We start from the raw sequence: 20141 nt of genomic DNA, 5'->3' as shown, positions 1-20141 counted from the left end.
CAAGACGAGTTAGAGAAATCTTACGATAGGCGTTCCCGATAGAAGACAAAGGTCTTGTACTATTGGTAACGTAGGCAGAGGCCTAGAGCTATCGTAAGACAAAGGAAGAAGAAGGAGAAGAAGAGAAGTATCGTTCCCCGTCGCTAAGAACTAACTATCCAAGGAGGGATCATTATAGTAGGGGATATTCAGGTAGTGGAAAATTTGCTGATATCTCATCTGAGGCTCGTATAACCCGAGAACCTCCCCTCTGGTAAACTCAGAGAGATATGTGGAGGGAATAGGTTTTTTAGCATAACTGCTAAGAATAGGAGGCATAGTTTATTGAAAACATGAATTGAGCAGAATGGTTTCTTCTTGGTTGACTTAGAGCAATTTTTTTAAGTACTGTTGAGAGTGCAGGGTGATGGAGAGGGGTGGGTTGCCACCGATTGTTGAATCACAGTTAATTTTGTCAATGCACAATACCATTCTATGATTGGGCTACTAAGAATAAAAATAGCAAAACAAATGCACACAATTGTTTCAAGTTGTGAGGTAACACTGATTACAGATAGGATAGTGTCAACAGCTTTCAAGTCAGAAGATGGCAACTTGGCCACTAAATGATAGATGAACAGATTCACTAAGGAGATGTAGGCACTATTCTCTTTCAATGAGGCATTTGGTAAATATTATTTGTTAACAAAAATAACCGACCATCTAAGGTACTTGGCAACTATCACCCATCATCTCTTCCCCATTTTCCATCCTATCAAAAGAAATTACATCAACTCAACCAAAATCCAATCACATTGTCTGATTCTTTTTCCTTTAATACTATACCTTCTATTTTTCACAGTCCTTCAAAAAAGCCTATTCCTACCTATCACCTCTCTGAGTTTACCCGGGAGAGAATATTTGGGTTACACAAACCTCAGACAGGATATCAGCAGATTTCTGACTACATTAACATCCCCCTCACAACTGTCAAAACAACAATCTCAAAGAAAGACTTGGAGGACAAGGAGAGGAAGGGTAGAGGAAGACATTCTAAGACTACCAAGTTACAGGATAATGCTATGGTGGAGGAAGCTCTTGAAAATCCCAATACTATCTATTTTGAGATTGTTTAAAAGGTTGCTCCTAATGTTTCTTCTATAATAGTCAGGAGAAGACTTATACAAAGACATCTTAAAAAGTAGTTAACACAAGAGAGGGTTCACTTGGATGAGAACCTAGCTCAGGAGAGATTGGAATTGGCATTAGCTCATAGGTACTAGACAAGAGAGATGTGGAGGAGGAAGGCAATTTGGTAAGGTGAGATTGCTGTTCAGAGGAGAGGAGGAAAGAGGAGAAAATGGGTATTTAGGTACCCAAAAGAGAAGTGGAATAAGGATTGTTTGGAACCTACTGATAGGACAGGAGAGAGGAAGATTAGCCAGATGATGACTGGTTTTTTTTATAATCAAACTCATGGTCTCTTTTTGCCTGTTTTTCCTGATCATTCTTCTACTGGAGATGGAGTAACTGGAAAGTCAATTATTGAGATTTATGATCAATATAACTTTGTAGGGATATGGGAGGATATTAAGGAGCATCTTGAAGGGAAAGAGGTTTTCTTTATCATTGACAATGCTAAGACTCATTTACCTTTTAGGAGATAGCTCAGAGGGTAGGGAATTACTCTTATAGAAATTCCAGCCTATTCACCAGATCTCAATCCAATTGAACATGTTTGGGCTCTTGTGAAAGATAAGCTTCAGAAGTATTATCCTGATCTATATCTCATGAAGGGTTCTGACAATGAGGTCAAAAAAGCTATTGAGGAGGCAATTACTGATTGTGAGGAACTTCTTAACTCAAAGATTTTTGATTTCCTAGCATGTTCAATGGTGGATAGGATTGAAGCAATTATTAAGGCAGATGGATGGTACACTAAATATTGATTTCTACTATGTATTTACATTTTTTTAATTTTTTTGTTATTGTGATATTGAGGTTGGTGAGGAGGTGGTTGTTGTATGATCAAGTTATTTTTCTGTTGGTTGTAGTCAGTTATTTTTGTTAACAAACAATATATAGCTGATATTTCAACAGAGTAATGGCTCCCGACATAACTTTATTTCCTAGACACCGCTCTTTGCCAACAATTGTCTTTGAGTTCGGCTACGCTGAACCCTATGGAGGACTTGGGTGCCCATGCAAAACTCTTGATTGGGGGCTTTCAAGTAGGAAATAGTAAGGTGAAAAAGTTAAACTCTATCTCCTTCATGAGTGAAACACAACCTCAGAGGGCTTTTTGTGGAAATGTGGCATTTCATTGATGGCAAAGAAGGATGGCAACAGGCGGGTAACTACTATTACCATCATGTACTGTTGGGGGAATCCCATGCTCAATGTATTGTCTGATGTGGACAATTTCATTCGCTTTCTGATGGGAATTTTTAGGATATGGTTTGGGTTGATTTTTCTGCAAAGGGTTTATTTGAAGGTTGAGGGAGAAATTTTCTCTCCTGTACGTAACGAGGACCTCCTCGACCTTTTCTTTTCTTTTCTTTTCTGTCAACGAACAACCGAATACAAACATGAGATTTCCCTACGAGTAACCAAGAACGCAACTGAATTGAAAGTGAAAACCAGTGGATTTACGACTACGTAAGGGGGAATTAGCCAAAGGACCGTGCTATCCCTAATTATTCGAAGACCATCGTTCGCTTTTAATTTGGGTTCTCTTTGTGATTCTACGAATCTCCTACAATTGCCCGCAATCACAATCCCTTCCGCGAACCCGAAAATGTTCTTTCAATACTGATAGGGGTTTACCTTTACTAGTGCGTGAGATGCAGAACTTATTTCCTATATCATACCAAAAACCATAAGATACAGAGACTTGATTTGACCCTGAGATATCCCTTGTCACGAATTCTGTAGACCAGGCAGTTGAGGGTTGAGAGAAATATGAGATACATTCGGAGCGAAAGTCAGGAAACGAGTGGTACCCCGCCATGATTCTACATGCTCAGTGAGATCCAGTGTCGGTACAAGGGTTCCCGGTGGCCATTAGTGGTAAATGGCAAGACTCCATTCTTCAAGGATAGCAAAATCGCGCTAAAGGATAATTGCAAGGATGCCAGTATACCAGAAATTTTAACCCCAAAGAGCTATAGACAAAACGACTGAAGAGAAATGATAGCAAAAACAAGCCAGGACAATTCGAGAAATAGTCACGATCTCACAACACATTTCCTGAAATGAAATACTCGTAAATTTACTCCCTCCTTCACCCCCGCCACACTTTACCTTTGACGGCATCTCGGCAAGAGATATCCGAACCCACCACTAATAATATTTTAATAATTATAATATCATGCCCGTGGATGGCTAAAGTAAAACGATAGACGCTAGAACTGGTCCTTTCTACCGGCGATACCATCTCAGGTTAATCACAAATCCCCCGTCAGGAGTGATTTGCGATTGGAATGCACTAGAATGGAGAGGGGGTGTTACCTCAATCCATGGACAAAGGCGTATTTCAGAACTTTGTGGGTCCAAAGTACCCGCACTTCACACGCTATTATCATATGTCTCACCATCTTCTCCTACTTCACCTCTTCACCAGCAGTCGCTCATCCGTAACTATTCTCGAATCGGGGTCAACCAAGAAATTCCCGAGGCGCCTTGCCTAGTCCTTAAATCACCCTCCCTCATTCGGAAAACCGGTCAATGTTAAAATACATAGCAAACCCGTTGGGTTAGCAACAAGTTATCCGGGAATCGCCAAATAAGTACTGTACTCACTCATTCAACGGCATCCACAAATTCCACACCGTATGATACAGTCTCCCATACCCAAACAAATCATGATTTTCAATCACTCCACTCCAGTAGTCTGCAAGTATCATACCTGTGATAGTCATTAGACTAGAACTAACTACTTCCACGCAATGTATCCACCACAAAAGCAGGTTTTCTACACTGAAAAGCAGCCCAGCGTGCCACCAATTTAGAAAAAAACAAAAACATCACATACCGGATGCAAAGCACTCCGTCAAGTACTGTACCCACTAAGGGTATTCAATGTTAGAGCGATGATCCTTTAGTAACAAGTTAAGACCGGAAGGTGCATTAGCTTACAGAAGGTGATGGTCCAATAATATCATAGGAAATATAGTATCATAATTGAAGGCCCGAGAATTTACTGTAAGGAGGTAGGGGAAGGAAAAGAATAGAAAAGGTTTAGCGTACAATTTGGAGAAAAGTTTTCACACACTAAGATTTCAATCTCAAAGCAACCAAGCAGACGCAACAACAACAAGGACGATTCTTGCCAAAATGCCACGCAATTATTCCGACAATACCATTTGGACAAAAGATGAGACCGAGATTTTGATGCAATGGTTGGAGGATCCGGAAAACTTGCGAAAGATTAAAAAGGGTTCCGGAATCACAAAGAAACCAATTGTCAGTGAGATTGCCACTCATATTCCTACGAAAGAAGCAGTTAAAGTCGGATATAAGTATAACAACCTCATAAAAGCCTATCGAGCGGCAGCCAAATTAAATAACTAGAGTGGATGGGGACTATCTGAAAGAGACTTAGATGAGGGTAGAAAGAGTTTACGAGGTAGTATAATATTCTATTTTTATATTTAAAATACATGATATTGTTATACTAAAGATAACAGGTAAACTACTTTCACGATGCCCCTATTTCTTTCGGTTAGAGAACATATTGGGTGACTGACCCAACGTACGACCGCCAGTCACCTATGATTTGAGTATTAGTACTACGGATACAGCATCAACAATTGAGCAACTAGTTACGGCAATGAACAACAACAATCCAGAAGGTGGAGAGGACGCTGGACTATCAACAATGGATCCAAGTGAGTTTGGAGAAGAAGGACTTGGAGGAGCAGGAGAGAATGTGAGTGGGGAGGGTATGAGTAGGGAAAAGGAAGGAGGAGTAGATGAGAGAAGGGAGGTAGAGGAGGGACAGGCACTGGGACTTGAGGAGGGACCTTTCAGATTGGAAGTGGGTGGGCATTATCACAACGATCCGCTTAGAGAAAGTCAAGGGAGTGAGCAACCGAACACAGGGATTGAGGAAGAGGTGATTCTTGTTAGCGAGCGATCAGAAGGACAAGGGGTACAAAGAGTAGACTCACCAACTCCAGCACGGAGTTCAGCAATTCGCGGAACAAAACAGCGTCGATTTCCTGAAATGATGATTGGAGATGGTGACGAGGATGGGACATCGAAGGGTGGACAACGAAAGAAAAAGAAGGACGGATCGAATGCACTTGTGGAAGCGGTTGGAATACTTGCATCGGCAAAGGCTGAAGGCGAGGAAAAAAAGTTTGAATTTTTAAACCGACACCTCGTTCAACAAGGAGAGCTGCGATAAAGAGAGATAGAGTTGGAAAGAGAGAAGCTTGAACTGGAACGGGAACGAGCTAAAGCAGAACAGCGCCGAACTGACCTGTTGATTCTACAACTCCAATCAATAATGGGTATAAGGACTGCCAGAAATAGGGAGAATCAGGAGGCATTGGAAAGGGAGAGAATGACTTATGAATAGGGTTTCTGGTTTTTTGTAACAGCTCCACTTCAAATTGTTATTTGTATATTTTTCTTGGATTATTGAATTTTTTAAAACATTTAAATGTCGTACCTTCCCATAAACTACATACTATTTACAAAGTATTCACGCATTCTGTTTCTCCAATTTGTGCCAGCCTGACGTTCTCCTTCAACACCTAATATCTCATCTGCCCCCCAGTCTCCATTATTATCCACCTCATAATCTTCCCTTTCCTCTGGAATAGGCCACCATTGCTCATCAGTTTCCATATCAGAAAGGAAATTATGTAATACTATACAAGCCATTATCCATACTATTACCCTTACATGATCATTAGAATTTGATATTCTAATAGGTATCTCCCATAAAGAAGTCCACCTATTCTTTAAAATACCAAAAGCATGCTCAATTTTAACTCGTGCCTCCGCTACCTGTAGGTTGAAATCCTTATAGCCACCTGCTACTTGACTTGCAAGTGGCTCTTTAAAAGGAGTCATGCATCGACGGGTAACTCGATATGCCTTATCTGCTAATACATACTCATCTGGTCGTGAGAAAAACAAATTTGGTCTCTTAAAAAATGAAGTTTCACAAAAAACAGTAGCATCACCAACAGAAGCAGGAAATCCACTTGAAACAAAAGTAAATTTACGCTTACCATCACAAATACCTTGTATATTAAGTGTGTACTGTTTTTTTCGGTTGAAATAAGTTTCCCCGTGATATGATGGCCCATATCGTAGTACCATATCAGTACCATCAAGGAAGCCCACACATCCTGGAAATCCACTCTCTTGTTCAATCTCTATTCTCATATTTCTGAAATCATGGCTTTCAGGCTTCGGCCACTTCACAATTCGCGGGAGTAGTCGAACCAATGCAGAAATGCTTCGAACGCAGTACAACCTTGTTGTACCTTCACCAATTCCCAATTAAGCTGCACCACGAACAGTTGATATTCCATTGAAGCCTAGGAAGTACAAGGTGGTCACTAACTGAATCGAAGCTGGGGCTTGTAGATTTGGAGAGTTATTATTGAAAATCGGGTCGTTGTGGATGAGCATCACTAGTTGGTTGAAGGAATTGCGTTTCATCCGAAAAAATGCCATAAATCTATCTTCTGACATTGTAAAGATCTAATGTAAATTAATTTAATTTTCTCTAGTTAAAATCTATTTCAAATTTGATTGGTTACATACATGATGGTTGAACATGAACTCATTCTAAGGTATAGGATCTCGTGGCATGAGATACCTAATCACCGGCACTCCCATCCCGAGCAGCTCGATAACCTCCATTATATCCTCTACTAAACCATCCTCGCTATCTCCAAGTACTTTTTCCAACATATCTTGACTGTTGAAATTTGTTGTAATGGGATTATCTAAGAGAGAAGAGAAAAGTTGAAGGTCTTTTGTGGATTCTTGCCCGGTTTGTTGTCGGTTATAGGGTAGGGGTTTGAAGCACTTAAAAAATAGTGACAGATCATCACTTGTATTGAATATTGTCTGAACAATGGTATTTGATAACCATATATCATGAAGTTGTTGGGTGATTTGTGCTTTTTCAGAAGTGCGCGGCATTTTTTTTTGAGGGAGTTGTTGTTTAAGTTCACTTTAAGTTGCTTTTCTTCACATTTTCTCTTTTTTTTTAAACTCTGCTCACATAAGCTGTGAGTATTGAGTTGCGACTAGATACCTATATTACCTGTTACCGACCTCTTGACGTCTGTATCTACTTGGAAAAAAAGTATGGTATGGTAAAGTAAAGTAGTGGTAAGTTAACTGTTTATGGATGTGCCAAGCTTACATGAAACCGGAGAGTAGGCTAATTTTTTTTCCCTTTTTCAACTTTGAATACCCTTACTCGTCTTTGCCAAGAATTCCCCCTCCACCCGATACCTTGCTGGAGTCCTCACCAAATATCCCGCCCATGGAGGTATTCTTGGCAAAACCGAGTGAGAGTACGGTACTATTACTGTGGTATGGAGACCCCGTGGATGCCCTCCGGCGAATTGCGTCGGGGAAGCGACCCCACTTGCGCTACTCAGATTGAGTTTCGCCAGTGTACCGGTATTGTCTTTCCATGTGGGTTCAGGCTTCATTCCGAGTAGACCATCATGCCGCGGAGTCTCATTATTGGGTTTGTAAAAGCTGCTGCGGTGGCGAGGGCGAAATTGCCATGTCTGGAAGTTGTCCGCCACTTGTCCTGAGATGTCCTGTCTCTTGGCCCAGAACTTTGTTCGAGGTCTTTATTTATGCGATACTTGTATCCACGGTTGGGGGGGGTTTCTACGGTGGCGACAATGCAGCATGGTACTCGAGTAGACAGGAATACCGCCCAGAACTACAAGCAATGAATAATTACTACTTAAGTCGCTTTATTCTTGACTCCAGAGGAATATTTGGAGTGGTGCAACCATTTCTGCATAGTTTTTTTTTGTTATTCCTGGGCCTTTGCCCTTAAATACCGCCGTAAATTACCATTAATCCCACCTCCACCACCACAAATCCAACTATTTTCAAAACCCTAGTATGATATCTCCCCATCCCGGAACCCGTCCAGCCAACCCCACCAGAACAGAAAACAAAAATGATAAAAACATAAAAGATAAGTGAAAAACAAACTAAACAATATTCCCTCCAGTCCCACCAACCGTTCCACCAGGCGCACCATCATGCAAGTTGTTATGTGGATTATGATTATGATGCGGCACCTTCTCATGTTGATCCCAGCGACCGTGGTCGTGGATACGACCATACTCCATAAACTCCAGCCTCATGCGCCCAAAATCGAGATCCCGTGTGGCAAAGATCAAAGCCAGGGCGAACAATCCTTGGGAAAAAACGTCCAGGACGCCGTAGAAGACGGCCGACGAGTCATTTTGAATGACGTTTCCGCCTTCGGAGAGGCCCCAGGAGATGGGATATAGGAGCCTGAGAGAGTGATGAATGAGTAAGTGATTGGGTGGTTGAAAAGGATTGAGAGTGGGTGGGGAGGGAGTTTACATGAAAAATAGTGTGTACGCAGCTAGTCCGGAAAATATCTTGTGAACGCCTGCATCCACCCTGCTAGCGTACTTCCTAGCGACGCCTAGAACTTGCCAGAGGATGAAGAAGTAGACCAATAATGCAAAGACGTAGAATCCCCATTTATAGTCTGAACGAACGAGACCGCCGACGAGTAGCATTACTGCCCAAAGCATTGTCAAACCGATCGTGCTACAAGTTGCCCCCCACCGTTAGCGGCAAATTTACAATGGAATAGGACATAGTAGATCACAAACAATAGAATAGAAGCCCATCCAACACCGGATAAGAGCAACAGCGCAAAGAAGATCAAGCTGAAGTTGATAAAGTATCCGATCCAGCGCACCCAGAATACCTGTCTCGTCCGGCTCAGCAGTCCATCGCGTCTGAATTGGACGGGCACAGCGTGTCCACCCAGATTACTTGAAGAAAAATATTATCCTTAGTAGCTATAGACAACACACCCTACCCGGGGAACGGGAGGCTACACCTACCTAGCCATAGCATAGTAGTAGATTGTACCAACAAGCAATATCGCGATCGAAAAGTAATGAAACACGCGACGTCGAGGACTGGTCGTATAGGTCCAAACAATCACCCCCAGAAGGATGAAGCCGAAAAAGGCCGTAACGGACCACAACCAATCCGACCCTTAACCACACACACGGCCTTTTTGTTAGTCTCCGGGACTCTCAATAAACGGGGGGGGGGAAGAACCCTACCATGAGTCGTGAGATTGTTATTCGCAATCTTCGGATTGTCATCGAAAACACGGTTCTCCCGGGTTTGCAGATTGCCCAAAAACCCCTCCTTTAACAAATCCATCACGCAGTAGCAGTAAAGCCTCAGTTAGATTGAGCAAGGGTGGATATATATCCTTCACAAACTATCAAAGAAAAGGTGGGAAAAAGGGCAAGATGGGAGACGGGGGGCCCTGGCGGGATAGGAAGGGCGTATATATGCATATTATTGGTATGGTGCCCAAGAACTTTGTCGGGCATGCTGTCACTCTGGCCTCAATGGGTTATGTCATTGGACGTCATAAAGATACTACTCGTACTCGAGTAAAGTACTCGTAATCTACGGGGAGGTCGATCATGACCTAGCAACGGATCACTTGTGGCACATTCAAGGTTAAAAACGTGGGAAAGCTTAAGTTAGCTGACTTTGCTGTTTCATGTAAGCTTGGCGCAGTCAAAAACAGTCAACACGCGATTACTTTACCAGTATCCTCTAAACTAGTGCTATCCACTATCTCCGCCACCCCCCTAATCTCCGTGCTCAGAAACAAAAAACCCGTACGAGTACTGTCAGGAGGATTGGTGTTTTCCTCGCACAGTAAAGCCTGAGCGTACAGACCGTGTGGATCTTATTAACTAGTATTTTCCAATTCTTGTAACCTATCAAACTAACACTATCGTAGGCTTGATGCCGGTATTGAGGGAGATTACGATAGGGGTCTGGTGGAGATAGTAGATAATATGAGTTTCTACGGTGCCTTCTTTCTCAGGTGGTTGCCGAAGTCAAGAGGTTGGTAACTGGTACTATCGTAGAGCTAAAATATCATACCGCACTTTGAAAATAAAATAATCATCCTTTCTCCAGCAAAACATCTAATGTCTAACTTGTTGTTAACAAATACAGAGATCTTGCGATATTTATAACCTCTGTTTTAACATCTACACTTTATGATAACTTACCTCCGATTGCCCCGGCTCATTCAAATATGCTCGAAATGTGTGGTCATCATTGGCTAACACCTTAAAGTAACCTAATGCAGCCCCCCGTGTTTACTCGTTACTGAAAACCCATCTTTTTACCTCTGAATACCCCTGGTGCAAAATCAAACTTACATTTGAGTATTCCCATAAATTTTCAGGCCCGGGGGGGGCGCCTGCCATCCAACTGGTTTTAACCGCGGCGAGCCAGGGATCCCGGCACCCCGACCACATCGGCCCGGCCCTAGGGACACCGATTGGTAGTTAGTACGGCGAAGACTGTGCTTGAGTGAGTCGCAGCACTAACGTAAGATATTGTATTCAGCACAGATTTTCTTGGCAGGCAGGCAGGGATATCAACCGCCCCTGTGAAACGCCAGAACCTCATCACCAGACTGGCCTTCAGTTCAATGGGATCCTGTTGAACTCCACGCATTTAATTCATTACGGAGCATTTCATTACGGAGCATGGAGATCACCGGTAATATCAACTCTTTCAACTCTCTCAACACCAATATCGTCAATATCACCGCGGGAATAGATGATGAGAAACGGCAGATTCTGGAGTGGTTGTCACCACTCGAACCTCATCAGCGGCACCATGGTGTGCGAACCGACCGAGTCGATGGTGTGGGGAATTGGTTTCTGGAAACTAACGAGTTTCGAAAATGGAGTGAGACCAACGGAGGCGATGGCTACGCTTCGCCGGTATTGTTCTGTTACGGGGATCCGGGGGTGGGGAAGACATATTTGAGGTAGGAACCCCCTTCTCAGAAATGGATAAGCCAAATATCACTAACAACTGAAATATTAGCTCTCTCGTGATTGACCACCTCTGCGATCAAGCTAGTAAAAGAGATATCGCCGTGGTGGGGCTATATTGCGATTTCCTCGCCCAACACGAACAGTCCACCACAAACATGTTGGGGGCCATCCTCAAGCAGCTTGTCAACAGAGGGGAATTTCCGGAACACCTGGGGCAGGCGTTTAAAACGGCGAAAAGGGAGTTTGGCGGTCGGCATCTACGACTTCCAGATCTGTTGGAATTGGTGAAGACGACCATTGCATCGTTACCACAAATATTCATCTGTATCGACGCGTTGGATGAAGCGCTCCCAAAGCATAGGTTAGACCTTCTTCGGTCACTGCAAGGCATCGTTCAAGGTTCGTCAAACACGCGAATATTCCTGACCGGGAGGGCCCTAGTGTTGCAAGAAATAAGGGAACATTTCGCCGGGGCGGTTGTGGTACCTATAAGTCCTACCAAGGAGGACATTGAATCGTTTCTGGTCATGAGGTTGGAGAACGACACCGAACCTGACGCGATGGATGACGATTTGCGCGCTGATATTATGAGGGTAATCCCAGAAAAAATCTCCGAAATGCGAGTAGGAAAATCTGGCGCTTTCCCAATAAAACCTGGGCCACTCACTAACAATGCTGTATAGATTCATCCTGGTTTCCCTCAATATGGACGCCATTATGGGGGAGATTACAATCCATCAGAGGAGGAAAATGCTCCATGCTATGACAAAAGGGGAAAGTCTAGGGGATGCGTACACAGGAACCTTAGCACGAATGAAGGCGCAGACGCGGGGTAAATCAAGACTTGCCATGCAGGCCCTAATGTGGGTGTCGCATTCGGAGCGGCCATTACATGCCGTCGAGTTATGCCATGCGCTGGGTGTAGAGAAAGGGTCTCTGGACCCGTACACAGAGAACATTCCTCGCATAGAAATGGTCCTACGATGCTCGCTAGGTCTTCTCACTGTTGAGGTGTCCTCTTCTACGGTCCGCCTTGTCCACTACACTCTGCAGGAGTACCTCTCGGATAACCCCACCCTGTTCCATTGTCCGCACTCTATGATTGCCGAGGTTTGCTTGACCTATCTCAACTTCCAGTGCGTCAGGGATCTTTCACCTGCGCTGCCTTCGGCCCCGCCAACAACCCCCTTTCTCGGTTATGCATCTTGTTACTGGGGAGTACACGCTAGAAGGGAAACCACCGAAAGTATGATATCACTTGCACTAACGCTACTGGATGGATTCGATAGGCATCTGTCATCAAACCTACTCTTATTGCACGCAGGGTACTGGCGAAAGCAACCCTGGTATAGCAAACGAAGCCCTGAGGGATTCACAGGGCTTCACGGCGCAGCATTCCTGGGGCTTGTGGATATAACGATTGCTTTATTGAAAACCAAGGAATTGGACCCCAATGCAATGAACCCCGAAGGTAATACGGCCCTTATATTGGCTGCCATGAATGGACATAAGGGAGTTGTCAAGGTTCTATTGGAAAGGATCGACATCGATCCAGAAAAGTCTGACTATTGGGGCCGAACGCCTGTCTCATGGGCTGCCAACAACGGGCATGAAGATGTTGTGAAAATACTACTGGAACGGACTGACGTCAATCCCGAAGTGGCAGATTATTGGGGCCGAAGCCCACTCTCACTGGCTGCCGAGAACGGGTATGAAAGAGTTGTGAAGGTGCTATTGGAACAGGAAGGTGTTGGCCCGAATGCAGTAGACACCAAATATGGACAAACGCCCCTCTCGTGGGCTGCCGAGAAGGGGCATGAGGGAGTTGTGGAGATACTATTGGATCGGAGCGATGTCAACCCCGAACTCGCGGATAAGAATGGTAGAACACCATTTTCGTGGGCTACCCAGAAAGGGCACGAGGGAGTTGTGAAGTTGCTACTCGAACGGAGAGGTTCATTCCTAAATTCCCAGGCCGATATATCAACCAACCTCACCTCAAATGGCCCTTCCGAGCAACCTGAACCCCCTTCTAAAAGGATTCGCAAGGCTTGATATTCGCGACCAAAATTTGACATTTCTCTCCCCTGCCCATGATGCCTCCCTAGTTGACCGATGTCTTTTCCCCACGTTCTTTTCTCTACCCTCTGCTACCATTTGCAGTTTCACTTTTCTTATCTTCGTTATCCCTTCAGATGGTCACCATGAGAGTGGGCAAACCATTGGCCCACGACCCTAAGTATAAGCATCCATGAATGAGTGCTAGCGATCACGAACAAACGTGGTTGGCCCTATTTCATGTAGCGATTAATCCTTAATCATAGCCTATAATTTTTGTCTATATTTCTACACCTGTATTTCTCTTCACACCCATTCCCCCGCCGGGTTCTAGTGCAATCTTTCTAATATCTTAGATTAGTGACTCCTTTCCTAACTCAAAAAATTTTCCTTAAAAATTTCATTCGCGATGCACCATTAGTTACATGCGTTTGTTGCTAATATACCCTCGTGTTCTTCGTTTCTGACATTGCGTTCCACACAAATCTGCGGCTCGTATGTCATCGCACCCAGCCCCGCAAGGGTCCACCCGGGTTGAAAATCCTTAAGCCCAGCACAAACTCAACCCGACCAAAATTGGTGTTACCCATAAAGCCCAACGTTTTGTCCCTTGCCGAAGTTGGCCGAGGTCCCTCGTGTGCGAGGTCTCAGAGGATTTGAGGGAATCCGTCCCCCATCCCCCCCCCAAAGATTGACCGACACCCATGTTCTCAGGCTCGCCATGCCGCCTGGGTCAATCTCCCGTCAAGCCCCACACATCCACCCAAACTCCAGTTTCCCTACCCACCCCCACCGGGACATGAACTTGACCCCCAAAAAACTGGTGACCGGGTTGCGAAGTTTGATTGGCCGCTTTCCAATTCCGGAGAGCCAAATAATTTAGGAGGGATAAGTCGTAAGTCGGTGCGGGGGAAATAGAGAGGGTAGTCTACCGGTAGTAGACTACCGGTAACAAACCAAGATCTCATGCCCGGATCCCCGCACACCCCCACCAAGGAGGATCAACCAGGAAACTCTAGTGGTCCACGGACCATTTCCCATGGCCAGTACCGAAAAAACCGGTCGGTCGAAAGGACATCCCCACCAATTAGACTAACTATCAGGGCACCTACCACCTAGGCGGTGCCAGTTCGCTATTGGGCGAATAATAGATAGCGTTATATGGCGCTGTACGCGCACTTTGAAGACGAGGAAGTGTCGTTGGGACCCCAAGACAACGGGATAGTACCGGTAAATTATACTTGAGCAGTCTGCCCAATCAATCAATCCCTTCCTTTGCCTCGTTTGGGTGGGTGCAGGTGTTCATCTGCAGAGCTTGAGTCGATCCACGAGGCCAAGCCACCACCCTAAGATTACCGCTTCCTTCCTGCTCAAGGTCATCCGGGGCAACAGGCGGAAGCTTGATATTACGCCGGAAGACCAGCACCACCGGGATACATCCTCCCCCTGACGCTAAGCTCTACGGATGGCCACGGACCCATGGATACTCAATCGACCGCACTTGCAAGTGAATAGAAATTCCCAGCTTCGATCGCGTGCGAGAATAACTTCTAAGAACAATCTTTTGGTCGAGCCGTGGAAGGGGAGGAAAGGCAGCGAAGAGGAACCTCCTGCCACCACCCAGCTTAAGACTTGGAGTAACTTCACCATCCCCTCATATCCCTTCCTCGCAACCCATACAAGTACCGTACTATTCGGCAAAACCATCTATGATCTATCCGGTTTATCGGGATCGACAAGGTTCCCGTGCTATCATAACAGCAGCCTTGCTAACCCCGTACCCGCATAGACTATAGCAAGCAGTCCATATGAGCGATGTGCTGCGATCCCTGGAGTCCCATTTTTGTTATATAATCGCGTTTGCGCAGCTCTACGGCAAGTTAAGGGCGGTTGCGATCTCGGCAACGTTGAAAATTGATGCACAATGCGATCTAGTAAACCTAATGAGGTAGCCATGGATGGGGAAAACACAAGTACACTAACCAATACCCGATATGACATCAGCCAAAAGAAACTCAGCAGTCACGCAGTTTTTTGTCTAGACGAAAAAAATAGAGGGAGGGAGGCGATCGACGGGGAGCAAAGATTGTGGGCAAAGGCTCATCGAGTTACAACAGCTGCTCTGAGCGCAAGACCCACATCAAAGCTGCCATTCCGAGCTTTGTCCTCTCTTCACCTATCATACCCCTTCACCCGTTCCAGGGCCGCGCCGCACCCCCCTCCCCCGCACAAATCCGAGCAATCAATCATTACCTCCGAGTTCGGATTGGCCCGTTTGTGGGGGCATTTGAGTTGCTAGTCTCTTGCCTTGGTGTTACTGGCGGGTCCGTCACGTGGTGGTATACGAACCATGGGCTGTGGGTATTTACTCCCCAATTGTCTCGTACGAGTTGATCCGGATAGAGTTTTTGTGCTTCAATTTTTAGTTCCATCTTAAGCCGAACGCCCAAATTGGAAAGTAACCCAGGACTATTTGTTTAAGTGAATCTGGGAAAGCTACATCTGTGAACGGACAGTGGACCAAAACTACTGTAGAGGTACATACCACTCCAAGATCCAAAGGGTAAGTTACGTACCTCCGCCACGAACATTCGAATGAATTCCATCCCAGATACAGAACCACCATTCCCTCCTCCCCTGACCGGGATCTTTCAACCCTTTCCACTCATCCTCTCTCTCACCCCCTATCCAACCATGTCCACTATATCGCTCAAGTGTCATTCAAATTCATATACGAAAGAACACCCCTGTTCAAACCTCCGAACGGAGTTCGCTCCCTCTTCTCCAACGCCTGGGCCGACTCCAAGTCTCACGGCATTCACCATCACCCCCCGTCCAGCCACAGAACCATTTGCAAATTGGCTCCCAAAGACCCCTCGAGCTGGCTGCCCCGAAGCCAGCTGGAACGACATCGAAGCCCCGGGACTTAACACAGGCCACAAAACCTTCTTCCAGGCATCCCTTGTGGTAGTAATCCTGGTGGTCTGCTACCTCCTCTACAATCACATCCAGAATGTCAGGAATAGCGAGAGACATCGAACTAGCGAGGACTCTGAACCAGGCTCATCACTGCCTGGGCCACGAGAGAATCAGCCGGGGTATCCAGCGAGACGGGGTGGTATCCGACGAGGATTTATGAGGTGGGCTCGCAGCAACCTCACGGAGTGGCCTGGCAGGAGAGAGAGGCGAAGGGGAAGAGGGATTGATATAGGCGAGTGGATGGACGGACTCGAGCTACGCACGTTCAGGAATCAGAGTGACCCGGATGATGGAATGCCGAGGGGTCCAGGTGGTTTACCACCGATTACGGAAGTTACAGATGTATCTTCATTGGATAATCCTTCAGACGCTGACGATGAGGGGGGTCCGAGTTTCTAAAGGGAAGTAAGAGTAGATACAGACGGGTTATTTTTTGTCAAATGCTAGGACAGACTTAACTTTTGTGAGATTAAACTTTGTAAAGGTTTGTTGGCTTGGTACCTTTTCTCTGACTCTCATCGCGAGTGAGTTGCTATGAAGTGATGAGAGCGGTTGGGGCCCTGTATAACTGTCCTTAGTGGTTTGAGACATAGTTCACTCAAGTAATCGAAAAAATAGTAATTAAAGGTTCAATAGTGCTCGGAAAGTTTGCGATACGTTTGAGGGGCTTCCTATGCTACTATACGGCGTTTTAGCAAAAGCAGAGTCCCCACGACCATACCCACTTCCAATTCCCCCTCCCCTCTCTCTTTCACACTCGTCCGTTCTAACCTCCGCATCAATGCTTTTACCATATAGTACCTCTTTCTTTATATTTAACCCTGAGATTCACGCTTCCACCCCCGAAACCCCTCATCGCACTTCATACTCTATCGATGTGATTTCAAACTTTTCCACCCCGTGATTACTACTACGTAGGTAATACTACTGTAGTGCATTCCGTTGCCAGGGCTATCTCCTGTGCAGTATGCGCCATCTCCTCTCCGAATCGCAGTTCTGGGGAGGCGATCGCGCTAGTGGTGGTTCAGACGCAATCGTAAAAGCAATGCTGTGGAGGGTTGCGAGGCTGGAAAGTATTGTGCGTTCCGTTTGTTCGGGCGAGAAAGCAAGAGCCAAAAAAGAGCCAATAAATAGACGGGGACAAGCAAGGCATCGACCGGATCCTGCAACAGTATAATTGACTCCCTTTATACTATGGATTGACGATTCGCGGGCATTGGGACTTCTACCATAAAAGCTCGGATCGGGGATAATCGTGCTGGGACGTTGTAGTTGTCTCTCCTAGTAACGCGCTGTGCATACCGGTATTCCTTCTGCTTTGTCACAACTGAGGCTTGGGTTAGTGTTACTCATCCAACACAGGAAACCCACCGAAGAACGCAGACGCCGCGAAAGAGCAAGAGGTCCGACAGCGGAAAACCGCCCCAGAACGTGCACGGCTTTCCCGCCTGTCGGGGACCCCTCGAGAGGGCTCTAGCAGCAGCCCAAGCTTTAACAGCGACTCCTTCTACAATAATACCATAGTGAGCAATCACATCCTAGGACCCCTTTCCTCGGCCCCCAGAATCCTCCACAATAATCACCCACAGTCTGAGTGACCGAGGTATGGTACGACACCCGGCGATATTCCTTGGCTTCGCCACTGCGCATGTAAGAAGAGGGAACCCGTTGAACGGAAACTGAGAGGAAAAAAATCAAATCCACGATCAAAGGAGTGCTTATCGCGTTGACTTGGATTGAGGATACGATGTACTGTCTGCGCTGCATGCTTCTCGGTAAAAGGCGAGTGCATTGCCCCCCAGAGAAAGTCAATTCTATCCCCATTCCCCACCTTTAAATCTCTAGTGGGGATCTCTTAAAGATGTCGCTTTTCCTCCTTCCCCCCTCCCCCCCCCGATTCTTGCGCCCTTTTTTTTCTGATAGCATTTGGCGACGAGATTGCGACGAGTGAGTGTCAGAGTACGGTACCGATACGTCGACAATGGAAGGAAGGGTGACGGTCCCGGAGAGGACCACCATCCCTTCTCCCTCCATACCGCGAGAAATCATGGCAACTAGAGCGGTACCATTAATGGCGCAGACATACGGCCATGGTGAAAGCATTGAACGGGCTATAGATAGTAACGTGTTATCTAGTACTGGCGGTGAGGAATTCGAGGTTGGGTGGGTTGGCGGGGACGCTGATCCCCTCAATCCACGGAACATGAGCAAGTCTCGGAGGTGGCTCGTTGCATGGGTCGTCAGTCTGGGCGGTGCCTGTGTGTGAGTGAAAAGTTTCTGATTGCTTTTTCTTATTTGCTTTTTTCGCTCCCAGCCTTTTCCGTGAGGAGGAAGATCAACTGATGAGTTAAATTTATGTGGTAGGACGTGCACATCTTCCATGTATACTTCGACCTATCGCCAGGTTACGGCTGAATTAACCGTTCCTCAATTGGCCGCTGTCAGTGGATTATCGCTTTATGTAGCGGGATTGGGAATCGGGCCGATGTTCCTCGGGCCGCTATCGGAGTTTTATGGTAGGAGGCCGATCTACCTCGTTTCATTTTCGCTGTTTACGCTACTCCTTCTTCCCTGCGCCCTCGCTCGGCATATCGCCGTGCTGCTCGTTTTTCGCTTTTTAACTGGTATGGCCGGGTCAGCTTTTCTATCTGTTGCTGGTGGAACCATGGGGGACATGTTCAAGGATGCGGAAGTTGGGGCTCCCATGATGTTGTACACCGCTTCGACTTTTGTGAGATCAATTTCAACGCTAAATTAGGCGGAAAACTGACGGATTTCAGATGGGACCAGGCGTGGGCCCTCTCATCGGTGGGTTTATCAACCAGAACATCAATTGGCGCTGGACGTTCTGGGTCCTAATGATCTGGTCGGTCTTCATGTTGGCCAGTCTCTACACTTTCGTCCCAGAAACCTATCACCCAGTCCTTCTCCGAGACCGAGCCGTCTCATTGCGAAAATCAACAGGCGACCCGCGCTACCGCGCACCAATTGAGAAGCTATCCCGCTCAATAGCCCCTACAGTTCTGTTGTCCTGCACCCGCCCCTTCGAACTCCTAATATTCGAGCCGATGCTGCTGCTCCTATGTATCTTCTCAGCACTCCTCCTGGGAACCCTGTACCTCTTTTTCCAAGCCTTCCCCCTAGTCTTCGCGAACGTACACCACTTTTCCCTGCAGCAAATCGGCCTGACATTCATCGGACTGATAATCGGTATGGGCCTGGCCACATTAACCGACCCGATCTGGCAAAAAAACTACACCCACCTAGTGCACAAGCACAACCAAATATCTCAACCAGAGTTCCGTCTTCCCCCCGCCATCGCCGGTGGCGTGCTGGTCCCCATCGGACTCTTCTGGTTCGCTTGGACCACACTCCTACACGTGCACTGGATCCTGCCGATCATCGGATCAACGTTCTTCGGCATGGGAACGTTGCTTGTGTTCTCCGGGATATTTACCTTTACTGTAGAAGCATACCCCGTATACGCTGCCAGCGCCCTCGCCGCTAATTCCTTTGCTCGGAGCGCATTCGCCGCCGGTTTCCCGCTCTTTAGTACAGAGATGTATAAACGCCTAGGGTACCAGTGGGCCAGTAGTCTTCTCGGGTTCTTGAGCCTGGCGATGGCGCCGACTATGTTTTGCTTTTTTGTCTGGGGGAAAGATATTAGGGCTAGGAGTAGGTTTGCTACTGTTGGGGGTGAGACGGGTACTCGTAGATTGTAGTTAATGTTTCTTATATCATAAGTTTCTTTTTCTCTTTACCCAGCGCTTCAAAGTATAAAGGGTATCATAATCATAATATTGCATATTATCATATATATTCAACAAACCCCACCATGCGCAACCACACTAGAAGCCCGTGTCTACATCACGATTCAAACTCCACTCCACTCCAGCCCCTCTAAATGGCTAAAAAACTATAGAACCTCCCACCCGTATAATACCCACAAACAAAACATTCAATCAACCCCACGGTATATACTCGAACACACCACTACTCGCAAGATCCCAAAAAGCACCACTCCAA

General features: G+C 46.1%; 3 protein-coding genes; 2 read left to right on the top strand and 1 right to left on the bottom strand.

Moving 5' to 3' along the window:
- Nucleotides 1-7931: 7931 nt before the first annotated feature.
- On the bottom strand, nt 7932-9539 carry GSTUM_00000117001 (uncharacterized protein). XM_002835351.2 has 5 exons: nt 9318-9539; nt 9090-9246; nt 8853-9017; nt 8575-8787; nt 7932-8502 (listed from the first exon to the last, which is right to left on the bottom strand). Exons 1-5 carry the CDS (start codon nt 9418-9420, stop codon nt 8193-8195), a joined length of 948 nt encoding a protein of 315 aa, XP_002835397.1. The 5' UTR covers nt 9421-9539; the 3' UTR covers nt 7932-8192.
- A 6029-nt stretch (nt 9540-15568) lies between these two features.
- On the top strand, nt 15569-16558 carry GSTUM_00000113001 (uncharacterized protein). XM_002835350.2 has 1 exon: nt 15569-16558. The coding sequence occupies exon 1, from the start codon at nt 15831-15833 to the stop codon at nt 16512-16514; it is 684 nt and encodes a 227-aa protein (XP_002835396.1). The 5' UTR covers nt 15569-15830; the 3' UTR covers nt 16515-16558.
- Nucleotides 16559-17829: 1271 nt separating this feature from the next.
- GSTUM_00000112001 (uncharacterized protein) lies at nt 17830-19932 on the top strand. XM_002835349.2 has 3 exons: nt 17830-18377; nt 18480-18846; nt 18896-19932. The coding sequence occupies exons 1-3, from the start codon at nt 18097-18099 to the stop codon at nt 19835-19837; spliced, it is 1590 nt and encodes a 529-aa protein (XP_002835395.1). The 5' UTR covers nt 17830-18096; the 3' UTR covers nt 19838-19932.
- The last annotated feature ends 209 nt before the right edge of the window (nt 19933-20141 follow it).

The sequence above is a fragment of the Tuber melanosporum genome (genome assembly GCF_000151645.1).
Source record: "Tuber melanosporum whole genome shotgun sequence assembly, scaffold_104, strain Mel28".
NCBI lineage: Eukaryota > Fungi > Ascomycota > Pezizomycetes > Pezizales > Tuberaceae > Tuber > Tuber melanosporum.
The sequence above is the reverse complement of the archived record's forward strand: the minus strand, read 5'-3'. Positions and strand labels throughout refer to the sequence as shown.

Coding starts and splice junctions, on each gene's coding strand:
- GSTUM_00000113001 (XM_002835350.2), top strand. CDS start 15,831: ATGTCCACTATATCGCTCAAGTGTCATTCAAATTCATATACGAAAGAA.
- GSTUM_00000112001 (XM_002835349.2), top strand. CDS start 18,097: ATGGAAGGAAGGGTGACGGTCCCGGAGAGGACCACCATCCCTTCTCCC. Junction 18,378..18,479: donor AGTCTGGGCGGTGCCTGTGT/GTGAGTGAAAAG, acceptor TTTATGTGGTAG/GACGTGCACATCTTCCATGT. Junction 18,847..18,895: donor TGTACACCGCTTCGACTTTT/GTGAGATCAATT, acceptor GACGGATTTCAG/ATGGGACCAGGCGTGGGCCC.
- GSTUM_00000117001 (XM_002835351.2), bottom strand. CDS start 9,420: ATGGATTTGTTAAAGGAGGGGTTTTTGGGCAATCTGCAAACCCGGGAG. Junction 9,247..9,317: donor TAACAATCTCACGACTCATG/GTAGGGTTCTTC, acceptor TGTGTGGTTAAG/GGTCGGATTGGTTGTGGTCC. Junction 8,788..8,852: donor GGATGGGCTTCTATTCTATT/GTTTGTGATCTA, acceptor GGCAACTTGTAG/CACGATCGGTTTGACAATGC.